General features: G+C 47.6%; 1 protein-coding gene across 1 annotated transcript in view; it reads right to left on the bottom strand.

Moving 5' to 3' along the window:
* Nucleotides 1-5412: 5412 nt before the first annotated feature.
* Nucleotides 5413-16134, bottom strand: part of il2rb (interleukin 2 receptor subunit beta) — a 48765-nt gene continuing 38043 nt past the window's right edge. The window contains exons 5-9 of the mRNA XM_033013417.1: nucleotides 15302-15447; nucleotides 12953-13145; nucleotides 10567-10663; nucleotides 9012-9102; nucleotides 5413-6284 (exon numbers count right to left, since the gene is read on the bottom strand). Of these exons, the coding sequence (XP_032869308.1) occupies nucleotides 5493-6284; nucleotides 9012-9102; nucleotides 10567-10663; nucleotides 12953-13145; nucleotides 15302-15447 (1319 nt within the window). The 3' untranslated portion in view covers nucleotides 5413-5492. The remainder of the gene's footprint in view (nucleotides 6285-9011; nucleotides 9103-10566; nucleotides 10664-12952; nucleotides 13146-15301; nucleotides 15448-16134) is intronic.

The raw sequence follows: 16134 nt of genomic DNA, 5'->3' as shown, positions 1-16134 counted from the left end.
ACACACACACACACACACACACACACGCACACACACACATATATACACACACACACATCCACACAACACACACACATATACACACACACACACACACACACACACACACACACACACACACACACACACACACACACACACACACCCACACAACACACACACACATATACACACACACACACACACACACACACACACACACACACATACACACTACACACACACACATATAGACACATATACACACACACACACACACAGAGACACACACACACACACACACACATATACATACACACACACACACATACACACACACATATACACACACACACACACACACACATATACATACACGCACACACACACACACACACACACACACACACACACACACACACACACACACACACACACACACACATATACACACATACACACACACACACACACACACACACACACACACACACAGAGCCTGTGACGCTGCACACTTAGAAGTGTTTTATTGTCTTATGTCCCAGATAGAACAATAACATTCTCAAAGAAGAGACACAAAATGCTGGAGACACTCAGTGTGACGGGCAGCATCTCTGGAGAGAAGGGTTGGGTGATGTTTCGAAGGAGGGTCTCGACCTGAAACGTCGCCCATTCCTTCTCTCCAGAGATGCTGCCTCTCCCCACTGAGTTACTCCAGTCTATCTTCGGTTTAAACCAGCATCTGCACTTCCTTCCTACACAATGAAATTCTTACTTGCAGCTACACATGTATCACAAGCACAAGAATATTACAGTGTGGAAACAGGCCCTTCGGCCCAACTCACCTAATATGTCCCAGCTACACTAGTCCCACCTGCCTGCATTTGGCACACATCCCTCCAAACCTGTCCTTTCCATGTACCTGTCTAAATGTTTATTAAACATTGCGATAGTCCCAGCCTCAACTACCTCCTCCGGCAGCTCGTTCCATACCTTTGTGTGAAAAAGTTACCCCTCAGGTTCCTTTTAAATCTTTTCCCCCTTCACCTTAAACCTATGTTCTCTGGTCCTCGATTCCCCTACTCTGGGCAAGAGACAGTGCATCTATCCGATCTATTCCTCTCATGATTTTATACACCTCTATAAGATCACCCCTCATCCTCCTGCGATCTAAGGAATAGAGACCCAGCCTGCTCCAACCTCTCCCTGACGCTCAGTCCCTCTAGTCCTGGCAACATCCTCATAAATCTTCTCTGCACCCTTTCCAGCTTGACAACATCCTTCCTATAACATGGTGCCCAGAACTGAACACAATACTCTAAATGCGGCCTCATCAACATCTTATACAGCTGCTATGTGCATCACATTAAGCTTACACCCCAGTGGTATGAACATTGACTTCTCTAACGTCAAGTAACCCTTGCTTTCCCTCTCTCTCCATCCCTCCCCCTTCCTAGTTCTCCAACCAGTCTGACTGCCTCCAATGTTATCTCTGTATGTTTCGTTGTCACCTTCTCTGAGCTAACAATGATCTGTTCTTTTACATTTTCCTTAACCCCATCTCCTTTGATGTCTCGTTCTCACACCTGACACTTCCTTATCTCTGTGTGTCTCTCTCTCCCCTGACTCTCAGACTGAAGAAGCATCTCGACCCGAAACGTCACCCATCCCTTCTATCCAGAGATGCTGCCTGTCCCACTGAGTTACTCCAGCATTTTGTGTCTCTCTTCGGTGTAAACCAGCATCTGCAGTTCCTTCCAGGGCATGTAGTCTTTCGGGTGCTCATGATGCTCCATCTAGTGGTGGCCTGTGGCTGTGCAAGACAAGGTTTCTCAACAATTAATGTGTAGGAAGGAACTGCAGAGGCTGGTTTAAATCGAAGATAGACACAAAATGCTGGAGTAACTCAGCGGTCTGAAGAAGGGTCTCGACGCGATACGTCGCCCATTCCGTCTCCCCAGAGGTGCTGCCTGTCCCGCTGAGTTACTCCAGCATTTTGTGTCTGTCTTCTCACCAATTAATACGTGGTCTGTTTGGACCTGCTGATCGAAAAGTCTGGCATGATATCTTTTCATGAATTCTCCATTCACAGCTGGTAAAACAGGTTAAGACACAAATAGATTCACAATGCTTAAAGTTTATTGAAATGCAGTTATACCACAAACAGTACAATGTGAAAACACTACATATAAACCTGACTGCAAAAAGTTGTACGCACTGCCCAGTGCATCTGACCTCCCTACCATCGAGGGGATCTATCGCAGTCGCTGCCTCAAAAAGGCTGGCAGCATCATCAAGGACCCACACCATCCTGGCCACTCACTCATCTCTCCTCTGCCTTCAGGTAGAAGGTACAGGAGCCTGATATCTGCAATATCCAGGTTCAGGAATAGCTACTTCCCCACAGCAATCAGGCTATTAAACTCAACTCAAAAAAAAATCTGAACTTTAATAGCCTATTGCACTTTATCAGCTTATTTATGTGTGTGTGTGTATATATTCAATGGTATACAAAAAAGCTGGAGAAACTCAGCGGGTGCAGCAGCATCTATGGAGCGAAGGAAATAGGCAACGTTTCGGGCCGAAACCCTTCTTCAGACTGATCGGGGGTGGGGGGGACAGGGACAAGAAAGGAAAAAGGAGGAGGAGCCCGAAGGCTGGTGGATGGGAGGAGACAGCAGGGGGGACTGAGGAAGGGGAGGAGATAGCAAGGGCTAACAAAATTGGGAGAATTCGATGTTCATGCCCCCAGGATGCAGACTCCCCAAGCGGAATATGAGGTGCTGTTCCTCCAATTTCCTGTGCTGCTCGCTGTGACCATGGAGGAGACCCAGGACAGAGAGGTCGGAGACGGAGTGGGAGGGGGGTTGAAGTGCTGAGCCACCGGGAGGTCAGCTTGGTTATTGCGGACATATATTCAATGGTGCATGGACACACTGATCTGTTCTGTATTTATTTATGCCTACTATATTTCGCTGTGCTGAAGCAAAGCAAGAATTTTATTGTCCTATCTGGGACACATGTCAATAAACTCTCTTGAATCTTGAATCTTACATACAGTCTCAGTGGACTATTTCAAAACACTGTACTAACTGAGGATGGTGCATATAGCGATACTTTACTGAACAGGAAGCAAAAAATAGAATTTCACTGTACATCGATACATATTATAATTAAGTATAATTGGGCCTTAAATCCCTTAAACTACAACAAGAAATTACACAATTTATTTGAAAAGTATTTTGTGCTACATATTATGTTAAATAATCCAACATTGTATTTTCAGGCGAAATGCGTAGGAACTGCAGATGCTGGTTTAAACCGAAGATAGACACAAAATGCTGGAGTAACTCAGCAGGACAGGCGGCATCTCTGGAGAAAAGGAATGGGTGGCATTCTTCAGACTCTGAAGAATGCCACCCATTCCTTCTCTCCAGAGATGCCACCTGTCCCGCTGAGTTACTCCAGCATTTTGTGTCTATCTTATAATGCCCCCTGTCTGAAGTTCACGCTTTGTATTGGACAAACACATTTAATGCATATTCGACATACATTTTCTGCAATAAGTTTTTTCGTAGCGAGTTCTTTACTGACACCACTGGCTCTCATTTGGACCAGGGTAGAGGCTTGAGCTACACCAGTCTTTGTATGATCTTGCCTTGACCTGGCCGACCTTTGACCCTTGCCCCATGTCCTGTCGCCAAGGGGTTACCGGGGATTCAATCCCAGCTCGATCTGGCCTCTGGTTGTCAATTAATGGCGGCTTTGGCTCGACGGGGACCTTTCTCCCTCAGAAGCTAGAGTTTCTTCCTTGCCCACATGGGCAGGAAAAGTTTTGAGGGTTACGGGCTAAACATGGGCAGGTGGGACCAGCTTAGGTGTGTCATCTTGGCCAACATGGGCAAGTTAGGCCTGTTTCCGCCACGTCTGACTCCATGGGTCTGAAACCATGGTTGTTGCAACACATATCATTTAAAATTGGTTCATTCGCTTTATCCTCCATAACCAGCGATCGATGATCCATCCATCCAGGGTTATACATCGGCCGACTGCATCCTCCCCCAAACCCGGCAGCTTAATTCCTTGGCTTGGAGGGAGGAGCGAGGCATCTCTTTAATTTTCCCGTCCGATTTTTTAAGAGCAGCAAGAAAGAGACTGTTCACAAACTCGATGAAGAAGCACAAGTTCTTCACCAAGGACATTTAGTTCCTCCACGTCCAGTTTAAATGTATCTTCTGACGGTTAATGTTGATGGAGTCTTCTCTCTCTCTCTCTCTCTCTCTCTCTCTCTCTCCATCCGGGGTGAAGTGAAGTACGCGATGCAACATACACTTGTCGTGTACCCGTAAGAATAATAAACTAAACTAAACTAAACATCTGAGAAACACAGAAGGAAGTGGATCAAACGATGACACAAAGTGCTGGAGTAACTCAACGGGTCAGGCAGCATCTCTGGAGAACATGGATAGGTGACGTTTCACAGAGTGCTGGAGTAACTCAACGGGTCAGGCAGCATCTCTGGAGAACATGGATGGGGACGTTTCAGGTCGGGACCCTTCTTCAGACACAAAGTAACAATAGACAATTGTTATTGTTATTGACAATAGACAATAGACAATAGGACATAGGTTTAAGGTGAAGACAATAGGTGCAGGAGTAGGTCATTCGAGCCATTCAATGTGATAATGGCTGATCATCCCCTATCAGTACCCCGTTCCTGCCTTCTCCCCATATCCCCTGACTCCGCTATCTTTAAGAGCCCTATCTAGCTCCCTCTTGAAAGTATCTAGAGAACCGGCCTCCACCGCACTCACTGACACAAGGTGCTGGAGTAAGTCAGCAGGTCAGGCAGCATCTCTGGAGAACATGGATGGGTGAAGTTTTGGGTCGGAACCCTTCTTTAGATTGATTGTGTTAAAGACCTTATTTCAAAAGCAGATGCAAAGACCTGCTGGAGATGACCTCAACAGGAAACTTCGATGTGAATAGATCTTCACAGCAGAAGACCCAAAGCCAGTCCCTTGATTCAAATCAAGACCTTCCTTTGTTCCCTATATTGAAATGGGTGCAGTGAAGATTTACAAAGATGTTGCCAGGACTAGAGGCGCTGAGCTATAGGGAGAGGTTGAGCAGGCTGGGACTTTATCCCTTGGAGCGCAGGAGGATGAGGGGGTGATCTTATAGAGGTGTATAAAATCATGAGATGAATAGATCGGGTAGACGCACAGAGTCTCTTGCCCAGAGTAGGTGAATCAAGGACCAGAGGACATAGGTTTAAGGTGAAGGCGAAAAGATTTAATAGGAATCTGAGGGATTCCTGTTGGGTGTATGGAATGAGGTAGTTGAGGCTGGGACTATCCTAGCGTTTAAGAAACAGTTAGACAGGTACATGGATGGGACAGGTTTGGAGGAATATGGGCCAAGGTGGGACTAGCGTAGCCGGGACATGTTGGCCAGTGTGGGCAAGTTGGGCCGAAGGGCCTGTTTCCGTGCTGTATCATCACTCCATGACTCTATATCGACTGGCTATTGTATTTGCTGTGAACTTGCTTGAGAGAGAGATACGGGTCAGTTTCCACCGCCAGGTTCAGAGACTTGGTCTTGTAAACGCTGGGGCTTTGCTGAGTGAAAGGGTCCTGAGAAGAGGGAGTGTCCGTTGGAGCCTTCTCGAAGGTTAAGCCATCAGATGCGAGTCTGTGGGCATCTTCATCCTCCACGCCCGCCAATGGGGGGTGGGGGCCAAAGAAACAAGGGGATGGGAATTGGAACAGCCCCTCGAAAGGACAATTGGTCTCCTTTGATGGGTTGACCTGGCTTGCTGGATTACCAGGGTACGGTAGACCTGCTGGACCCCCATGTTCTCTTGGTGGTCCGTCTATTTCCTCCGCTGAGGTTTCTCCAGCGTCGTGGGGCCCTGGGTCTTCCCCGTCCAAGTCGAACCCCTTCTTCCCCGTGGGAGAGTCCGGCGAGAAGCTGCTGTCGTAGAGCGAGTCGTCGGAGGAGGTGAGGCAGCGGTAGGAGCGGCTTCCCTCGCTCCCCTCCCGCCGGCTGGCCGGCTTGTTGCTGAAGTAGATCTTGCAAGGGTACGCGTCGCTGGCCTTGGAGCAGTCGAACAAGAAGTAGCCCTGGTTGGCAAAGCTGGACGTGGACGAGTCGCCGGTGCTCCTGAAGCCGCTGCTGTCCCAGGCGACGTTCTGCTCGCACGACTGCGTGTCCTTCAGTTCCGAAATCTCCACCGAGGATATTTCCGTGGCCAGATCCTCGGTGCTGCTGAAGGAAGCGGGGAATCGCGTCCCCAGCCACCGCTGCAGAAAAAAACAAGGGGGGAATTTAAGCACATTTCACAACTGAAAGGAAACAGTTTCGGTATAGCTTTCGGTTTATTGGTGTCACGTGTAACGAGGTACAGTTTAAAGCTTTGTTTTGCATGCGATTCAGTCAAATCGGCACGGTGGCGCATCGGTAGAGTTGCTGCCTTGCAGCTCCAAGGACCCGGGTTCGATCCTGACTACGGGTGATGTCTGTGATGGAGGGAGGGGTGGTTGGAGGGAAAGGGAGAATTTCTCACGACAGAGCGTGATAAATTTGTGATCAGCGTGAGAGCGTGAGAATTTGACGAAATGCGTGTCTCACGCTCAACGCTCAATGCATGAGAGTTGGCAGCCCTGGCACATACATGTGATCAGCATGTATTGGGCTGTAGGTGCATGTGTACATGATTGCTTGCTATGTGTATGCATGTATATATGTGCATACACATATGCATGTATACATGTGGAGGGAGAGGGGTGATGGACGGAGTGTGGGAGGGTATCATAGGTGATAGGAGCAGAATTAGGCCATTCGGCCCATCAAGTCTACTCCGCCATTCAATCATGGCTGATCCACCTCCCCCTCCTAACCCCATTCTCCTGCCTTCTCCCCATAACCCCTGACACCAACACTAATCCAGAATCTGTCTATTTCTGTCTTAAAAAATATCCACTGACATGGTCTCCACAATGAATTCCCACCCTCTGACTAAAGAAATTCATCCTCAGACACAGACACACATGCACACAAACACACACACACAGAAATACACTCACATACACACAGAAAGGCACACACAGACACATCCACACACAAATGCACATATATACATGCATACATATAGCAAGCAATCATGTACACTTGCACAGACAACCCAATACATGCTGATCACATGCATGTGCCAGGGCTGCCAACTCTCACGCATTGAGCGTGAGACTCACGCATCTCAACAAATTCTCACGCTCTCACGCTGATCACATATTTCTCACGCTCTGTCACACATGCAGACACAGGGTGCTCCGGTTTCCTCCCACATCTCAAAGTACATGCGGGTTTGTAGGTTAATTGGCCCTTTGTAAATTGCCCCTGGCGTGCAGGGAGCGGATGAGAAAGTGGGACAACATGGAACCAGTGTGAACGGGGTAATCGATGGCCAGCGTGGGCCCGTTGGGCCGAAGGTCCTGCTTCCACGCTGCAGCTCCAAACGAAACTAAAATAAACACTGCACCAGCAAACATACGTGGACACACACGCACACGTACACGCACACGAACGCACACAAACACACACATCGACTGGCATGTACAGATGTGACTTCGCACTACTTTGAAAAACCCACAAACCAAACAGTCATAAAAAAAAGAGGAAAGAAATACTCTTATTAATATTTTGAAAGTAGGCTTCACGTACTACCTCATCAAACTGATATATCCTTTCTGAAACTGCTGTGGTTTCAATCTTGCAACGGCTCTCTCTTATTGTCAATGACTCACTCCACTTCTCCTGTGGCAGCTTGGTATAAAGGTCAGATTTCAGTTGCAACCTCACACACAGTCTTTGTCAGCATGCTTTCTCTCGACTGAGAACACTAACCAAAGTCGAACGTTTACCTGGGGCATTTGGGACTGCGCACCTGAAATTTGGGCACCCGGTACAGAGGGGAGAGGGGAATCTCCGTGTCGGTCTGCTCCTGGGCCCGGCCAAGGTGGCCATTCGCGGGTCCAGGCAGCGGGTAGTGCGGGCACGGCCTGAACCTTTTCCGTGCCCGCACCATGCCCGTGCCCATGTGTCCCTGGAGAGGGAACACCCGGTGTCCACGGGGACTCTGGAGGCCTTCCATGAACGCTGGTCACCAAGGGAGGTCGAGTGTAATGTTGATAAAGTTGGCGATATATTAATTTGATGACCGTTTGTTTGTAAACTCAATATAGGGCAGCCTTTGATCGTGTTAATACTCCGCATGCTTGTTTTTATTTTCTGAATAAAAGTATTTGTATATTTTAAAAAATGACACTACTTGGCTCGGCGGTAGAGTTTCTGCCTCACAGCACCGGAGACCCGGGTTCGATCCCGACTACGGGTTCTTGTCTATACGGAGTATGTATGTTCACCCCCCGCGATCTGTGTGGGTTTTCTCCGGGTGATAATGTTATCCCATTTTCCCACCCACTCACTGCACACCAGCAGCAATTGACAGAGGGCCAATTAACCTACAAACATGCACGTCTTTGGGATGTGGGGGGAGACCCGGGCACCCGGAGGAAACCCTCGCGGTCACGGGGAGAACGAGCAAACTCCACATAGAAATACGCCCGAGGTCAGGATTGAACATGGGTCCAGTTTAGTTTGGTTCAGCTTGGTTTAGTTTAGGGATACAGCATGGAAACAGGCCCTTCAGCCCATCAAGTCCATGCTGACCAATGATCACCCGTACACTAGTTATATCCTAAGCACTAGAGGCCAATTAACCTACAAACATGCAGGTCTTTGGAGTGTGGGAGGAAACTGGAGATCCCGGAGAAAAGCCACGCAGGTCACGGGGAGAACGTATAAGCTCTGTACAGACAGCAGTCGTGGTCAGGATCGAACCTGGGCCTCTGGTGCAACTGTTCCGCTGCGCCACCGTGCCGCCCATTACTCTACCAGCTCTATAATCCCACACAGGTAGAGAGGGAGAGCGTCTTCGGCTAACGAATAATGGAACCACATTTCTCACTTACCTGAAAGTTGCCTCCGTAGGTCGAGTTCAGCTCATAAAAGAATTTGCTTGGATCTGGAATGGGGAGCCCGTAGAGTGCCTTCAGTCGTGATCTAAGGACAATCAATACTAAGAGATTAGTATACAAACTTAAAGCACACGGCATTGAGGGTTCAGTATTGATGTGGATAGAGAACTGGCTGGCAAACAGGAAGCAAAGAGTAGGAGTAAACGGGTCCTTTTCACAATGGCAGGCAGTGACTAGTGGGGTACCGCAAGGCTCAGTGCTGGGACCCCAGCTATTTACAATATATATTAATGATCTGGATGAGGGAATTGAAGGCAATATCTCCAAGTTTGCGGATGACACTAAGCTGGGGGGCAGTGTTAGCTGTGAGGAGGATGCTAGGAGACTGCAAGGTGACTTGGATAGGCTGGGTGAGTGGGCAAATGTTTGGCAGATGCAGTATAATGTGGATAAATGTGAGGTTCTCCATTTTGGTGGCAAAAACAGGAAAGCAGACTATTATCTAAATGGTGGCCGACTAGGAAAAGGGGAGATGCAGCGAGACCTGGGTGTCATGGTACACCAGTCATTGAAAGTGGGCATGCAGGTGCAGCAGGCAGTGAAGAAAGCGAATGGTATGTTAGCTTTCATAGCAAAAGGATTTGAGTATAGGAGCAGGGAGGTTCTACTGCAGTTGTACAGGGTCTTGGTGAGACCACACCTGGAGTATTGCATACAGTTTTGGTCTCCAAATCTGAGGAAGGACATTATTGCCATAGAGGGAGTGCAGAGAAGGTTCACCAGACTGATTCCTGGGATGTCAGGACTGTCTTATGAAGAAAGACTGGATAGACTTGGTTTATACTCTCTAGAATTTAGGAGATTGAGAGGGGATCTTATAGAAACTTACAAATGCGTCATGCGTCACTCAGATGGCGCATGAAGATTTTGTACATCACAAAATCACTGCCTATGTCATCATGCACCATGCGCGCGTAATGCACACCATGCGCGCATCACGTGCATGTCACGACGTGCGTGTTGTGCGCCGTGATGCGTAAATGTTGTTGCGTAAATTACGTGCAAATGACGGCCAAGTGGGACAAGCCCTCAACTCAGCGGGACGGGCAGCATCTCTGGAGAGAAAGAATGGGTGACGTTTCGGGTCGAGACCCTTTGTCAGACTGAGTCAGGGGAGAGGGAACCGAGAGATATGGAAAGGTAAGGTGTAAAAAACATGGAAACAAAGAAACATAGAAAATGGGTGCAGGAGTAGGCCATTTGACCCCTCGAGCCAGCACCCAAAGATTTGGCTGATCATCCAAAGAATTCCACAGATGAAAGAAATTCCTCCTCATCTCCTTCCTAAAAGAACGTCCTTTAATTCTGAGGCTGCGACCTCTATCACGCCACGACTCGATGACTCTAAACACAACTATAGCACTGCGGGGAGATTGTCGGGGGTGGAGGTATTGAGAATGGAAGCAAACAGGAAATCTCAGCATCAAAACATCTTCAACTCATTTATTGTCTGCCCCAGCTGACCTGGAATGTTCTAGAATCATCTTACCTCTTCGATGCAAACTGCATAATGACCAGAACGACAACCACTAACAGGATCCCGACCAACGAGAGAGTGATTGATAAGACACTGTTTTCCTGTTCAACTGGGGGGGGGGGGAAGCGGGAGAAAAGTTCAGTTCAGTGAAGTGCAAAGTACAGCTAATACACTTATCTAAGGAGATAGTCACACACAGCATGGAAACAGGCCCTTCGGCCCAATTGTTCCATGCCAGCCAAGATGCCCCATCTAAACCAATGTCAAATATCAATGCAAAAAAAAAAGTATTGACTTAGTGAAAGGTACAGCATGGAAACAGGCCCTTCGGCCCACTGAGTTCATGCTGACCATTGATCACTTATCCGCACGAGTTTCATCGAAGATTGACACAAAATGCTGGAGTAACTCAGTGGGACAGGCAGCATCTCTCTATCCAGAATTGCTGCCTGTCCCGCTGAGTTACTCCAGCATTTTGTGGCAATCTTCAAAGTAAACCTGTACGCACTAGTTCTATCTTATCCCACTTTCTCATCCACTCCCTACATACGAGGGGTAATTTATAGAGGGCCCATTTAACCTCCAGACGCGCACGTCTTTGGGGCGTGGGGGGGGGGAAACCGGAGCACCCGGAGGAAACCCACGCGGTCACGGGGAGATGGTGCAAACTTCACACAAGGACAGCACCCGAGGTCAGGATCAAACCCTGGTCTCTGGAGCTGTGAGACAGCAGCTCCACCTGCTGCGGCGCTGCGTGCCCCCCATCTGTTTTGAATTGTAAGTGTTGCCAAAGGTGAACTTGAGTTGCCTTTAGTTTAGTTTAGTTTAGTTGAGAGATATAGCGCGGAAACAGGCCCTTCGGCCCACCGAGTCCGTTCCGACCGGCGACCCCCGTACACTAACAATATCTTATACACACGAAGGTCATTTTAAAGTTATACCAAGCCCATTAGTATCTTTGTAGTGTGGGAGGAAACCGAAGATCCCGCACAAAACCCACGCGGTCATGGGAACAACGTGCAAACTCCGTACAGATAGCACCCGTAGTCGGGATCGAACCCGGGTCTATCAGGAACTCTGGCGCCGCGCCATCGTGCCGCCCCTGGTTTGGACTGTAAATATTGCCAAAGGTGAGGTTGTGTTGACTTGTCAATTTGGACACACTAATAGTGTTAGTGGTGAGCTGGCGGTCCGTGTCGCACTAGGATTAGTGCTGCCACACTGCTGATGGCACACGCTGGGTGTGATCGCACCAGGGACCAGCGCGGAAGATGTAGGAATCTTTCCACTGACTGGTTAGCAGGCAACCAAAATCTTTTTCCCGTACCTCGGTACACGTGACTAAGTGTAAATAAACTAAGCTAAAACTCGTATGTTAACCCAATCATTCCTGGGATATTATAGTTCGATTTAGTTTAGTTTAGAGATTCAGCACGGAAACAGGCCCTTCGGACCACCGAGTCCACACCGACCAGCGATCCCCGCACATTAACACTACCCTACACACACTAGGGACAATAGACAATAGACAATAGGTGCAGGAGTAGGCCATTTGGCCCTTCGAGCCAGCACCGCCATTCAATGTGATCATGGCTGATCATCCCCAATCAGTACCCCGTTCCTGCCTTCTCCCCATATCCCATAACTCCGCTATTTTTAAGAGCCCTATCTAGCTCTCTCTTGAAAGCATCCAGAGAACCTGCCTCCACCGCCCTCTGAGGCAGAGAAATCCACAGACTCACCACTCTCTGTGAGAAAAAGTGTTTCCTCGTCTCCGTTCTAAATGGCTTACTCCTTATTCTTAAACTGTGGCACCTGGTTCTGGACTCCCCCAACATCGGGAACATGTTTCCTGCCTCTGGCGTGTCCAAACACTTAACAATCTTATATGTTTCAATGAGAAACCCTCTCATCCTTCTAAACTCCAGAGTGTACAAGCCCAGCTGCTCCATTCTCTCAGCATATGACAGTCCCGCCATCCCGAGAATTAACCTTGTAAACCTACGCTGCACTCCCTCAATGGCAAGAATGCCCTTCCTCAAATTAGGGGACCAAAACTGCACACAATACTCCAAGTGTGGTCTCACTAGGGCTCTGTACAACTGCAGAAGGACCTCTTTGCTCCTATACTCGATTCCTCTTGTTATAAAGGCCAACATGCCATTCGCTTTCTTCACTGCCTGCTGTACCTGCATGCTTACTTTCATAGACTGATGTACAAGGACCCCCAGATCCCGTTGTACTTCCCCTTTTCCCAACTTGACGCCCTTCGGACCACCGAGTCCGCACCGACCAGCAATCCCAGCACATTAACACTACCCTACACACACTAGGGACAATTTACATTTACACCAAGACAATTAGCCTACAAACCTATCAAGTAAACAAAACACGTTACCAGCAGAAGCTTGGGATTTCTTGGTTTTCCATTTCGCCGCTTTGCTCCATTTGCTCCAAGTGCCTCTGTAGTACTCCCGACGGTCGTTAATTTTCGCACGAATTTGTGCCGTATAGATGGCGTCAGGTTTTACGTTGGTCGAGTCAATCTGTAGCCTGTGTTCTTTTTGCTGAACCTGATGTGCCTGAGCAGTCTGGAATCGGAAGGTTTGACAGGTCAGAGGCGGGTGGGTATAGGGTGATTTCACGAAAGGTCACTGGAGCGTAGATCCGCACCCACGTGACCGAAAATTTTAACTGGAGGACAAGCGTCACTTCCGGTACATGTTAGTGAATGGGAAAACACGCACTTTCACACCCGTTAAAAACATCGAAAACGGCCAGTTTTTGAGCTGCAATTTACTGAGCCAGTCGGGGTGACCGTGAGGAACAGCTACCTAAATTTACAGTCCAAAAAAAAGATAGAAACTAAGGTAAATTCAAGAGGGAGCTGAAGGTGTAAATACAGCGGAAGTGCTTAGCGGACATTTGTCGTGGAGATTTAAAGATCCACAATATCGGGAATTATCGCGTTTGCTCGCTGCATTTCATCAAAAGTGGCATTATTGACTTTTTATCTTTATTCATTTGTTATATGAAAACTATTAAAAGTTAAAAATCCGTCAGTAAAATTGCAAAATCGCCCATGGTTCTCAGGTGGGTTTTAACATGCAAAATGAAAACGCTTCTGAAGCTCCATTTACCATTTAAATAATCGTAAACTATCAATGCGTTTTGAAATAAATTTTACTGAGATGCAAGCTGTCAGCTGTTAGTTGGACAAAAGCAGGACATTTTATTATTTGCCAAAATATATTTCTCAATGTTTCTTGTTTAAAGCCTGCACAATCACCCAAACTACTTATTTATTTATTTATCATCTAATAACAGACAAGCCTGCAGCATGGAATGATGTCAACAATCCTGATTGGGCACCCACTGTGAGCAGGATAGACAATGTGCACAAGAACGCCATCAACTTGCAGAGCTATAGATGCTTGAGCTGTAACCAAATCTGCTTTAATACTCTCTTCTTGTTGCACGTGCATGGCGTTCTTGTGCACATTGTCTATCCTGCTCACAGTGGGTGCCCAATCAGGATTGTTGACATCAGTCCATGCTGCAGGCGTGTCTGTTATTAGATGATAAATAAATAAATAAGTAGTTTGGGTGATTGTGCAGGCTTTAAACAAGAAACATTGAGAAATATATTTTGGCAAATAATAAAATGTCCTGCTTTTGTCCAACTAACAGCTGACCATTATCCCATTCCTTAGCTTGCATCTCAGTAAAATTTATTTCAAAACGCGTTGATAGTTTACGATTATTTAAATGGTAAATGGAGCTTCAGAAGCGTTTTCATTTTGCATGTTAAAACCCACCTGAGAACCATGGGCGATTTTGCAATTTTACTGATGGATTTTTAACTTTTAATAGTTTTCATATAACAAATGAATAAAGATAAAAAGTCAATAATGCCACTTTTGATGAAATGCAGCGAGTAAACGCGATAATTCCCGATATTGTGGATCTTTAATTCTCCACGGCAAATGTCCGCTAAGCACTTCCGCTGTATTTACACCTTCAGCTCCCTCTTGAATTTACCTTAGTTTCTATCTTTTTTTTGGACTGTAAATTTAGGTAGCTGTTCCTCATGGTCACCCCGACTGGCTCAGTAAATTGCAGCTCAAAAACTGGCCGTTTTCGATGTTTTTAACGGGTGTGAAAGTGCGTGTTTTCCCATTCACTAACATGTACCGGAAGTGACGCTTGTCCTCCAGTTAAAATTTTCGGTCACGTGGGTGCGGATCTACGCTCCAGTGACCTTTCGTGAAATCACCCTATACAGATCGAGCTGCCAGAGTGGGTAGTTTTGTCTGTTAGTTTAGAGTCAATAGACAATAGGTGCAGGAGTAGGCCATTCGGCCCTTCGAGCCAGCACCGCCATTCAATGTGATCATGGCTGATCATCCCCAATCAGTACCCCGTTCCTGCCTTCTCCCCATATCCCCTGACTCCGCTATTTTTAAGTGCCCTATCTAGCTCTCTCTTGAAAGTATCCAGAGAACCTGCCTCCACTGCCCTCTGAGGCAGAGAATCCCACAGACTCACCACCCTCTGTGAGAAAAAGTGTTTCCTCGTCTCCTTTCCAAACGTTGCCTATCTCCTTCGCTCCATAGATGCTGCTGCACCCGCTGAGTTTCTCCAGCATTTTTGTGTACCCACTAGTTTTAGGAGTTGTTTGCCAACTTGCATGCCCACCCATCTGCGTTTGTGTCCAAGTTTACAGGGGGACAGAAGCCAGACGTACCTTCCATTGGTCATTCTCAAGTTTGTACCGAATCTCAAATTCTATGTGGTCAGATAAACGTATATCGTAGTCAGTCTGCCAGGAGAGGACTGTCATCGTGTCGGTGTTGTTTGCCACAGTCAAGTTCTTCGGTGGCTGGAGCTGAACTGTGAACAAGAACAACAAACATCAATAAGGGAGGGGCTGCACGGAGCCTCGGGTTCCACCGTGACCTCGGGAACTGGCCGTACGGAGTTTGCACGTTCTCCCCGTGACCTGCGTGGGTTTTCTCGTGGTGCTCCGGTTTCCTCCCACACTCCAAAGACGTGCAGATTCTTAGGTTAATTGGCTTTGGTCAAATTCTAAATTGGCCCTAGTGTGTGTGTGTAGGATAGTGCTAGTGTACGGGGATCGCTGGTCAGCAGGGACTCGATGGGCTGAAAGGCCTGTTTCTGCGCCTTATCTCTAACGTCGAAAGTCCAAAGGAGACCGAAGGAATTGCAACACCTTGCACGTGTTCAATAGACAATAGACAATAGACAATAGGTGCAGGAGTAGTCCATTCGGCCCTTTGAGCCAGCACCGTCATTCAATGTGCTCATGGCTGATCATCCCCAATCAGTACCCCGTTCCTGCCTTCTCCCCATATCCCCTGACTCCACTATTTTTAAGAGCCCTATCTAGCTCTCTCTAGAAAGCATCCAGAGAACCTGCCTCCACTGCCCTCTGAGGCCGAGAATTCCACAGACTCACCACTCTCTGTGAGAAAAAGTGTTTCCTCGTCTCCTTTCTAAATGGCTTACTCCTTATTCTTAAACTGTGTGTGGCCCATAGTTCTGGACTCCCCCAACATC

The sequence above is a fragment of the Amblyraja radiata genome, chromosome 38 (genome assembly GCF_010909765.2).
Source record: "Amblyraja radiata isolate CabotCenter1 chromosome 38, sAmbRad1.1.pri, whole genome shotgun sequence".
Classification (NCBI taxonomy): domain Eukaryota; kingdom Metazoa; phylum Chordata; class Chondrichthyes; order Rajiformes; family Rajidae; genus Amblyraja; species Amblyraja radiata.
The sequence above is the reverse complement of the archived record's forward strand: the minus strand, read 5'-3'. Positions and strand labels throughout refer to the sequence as shown.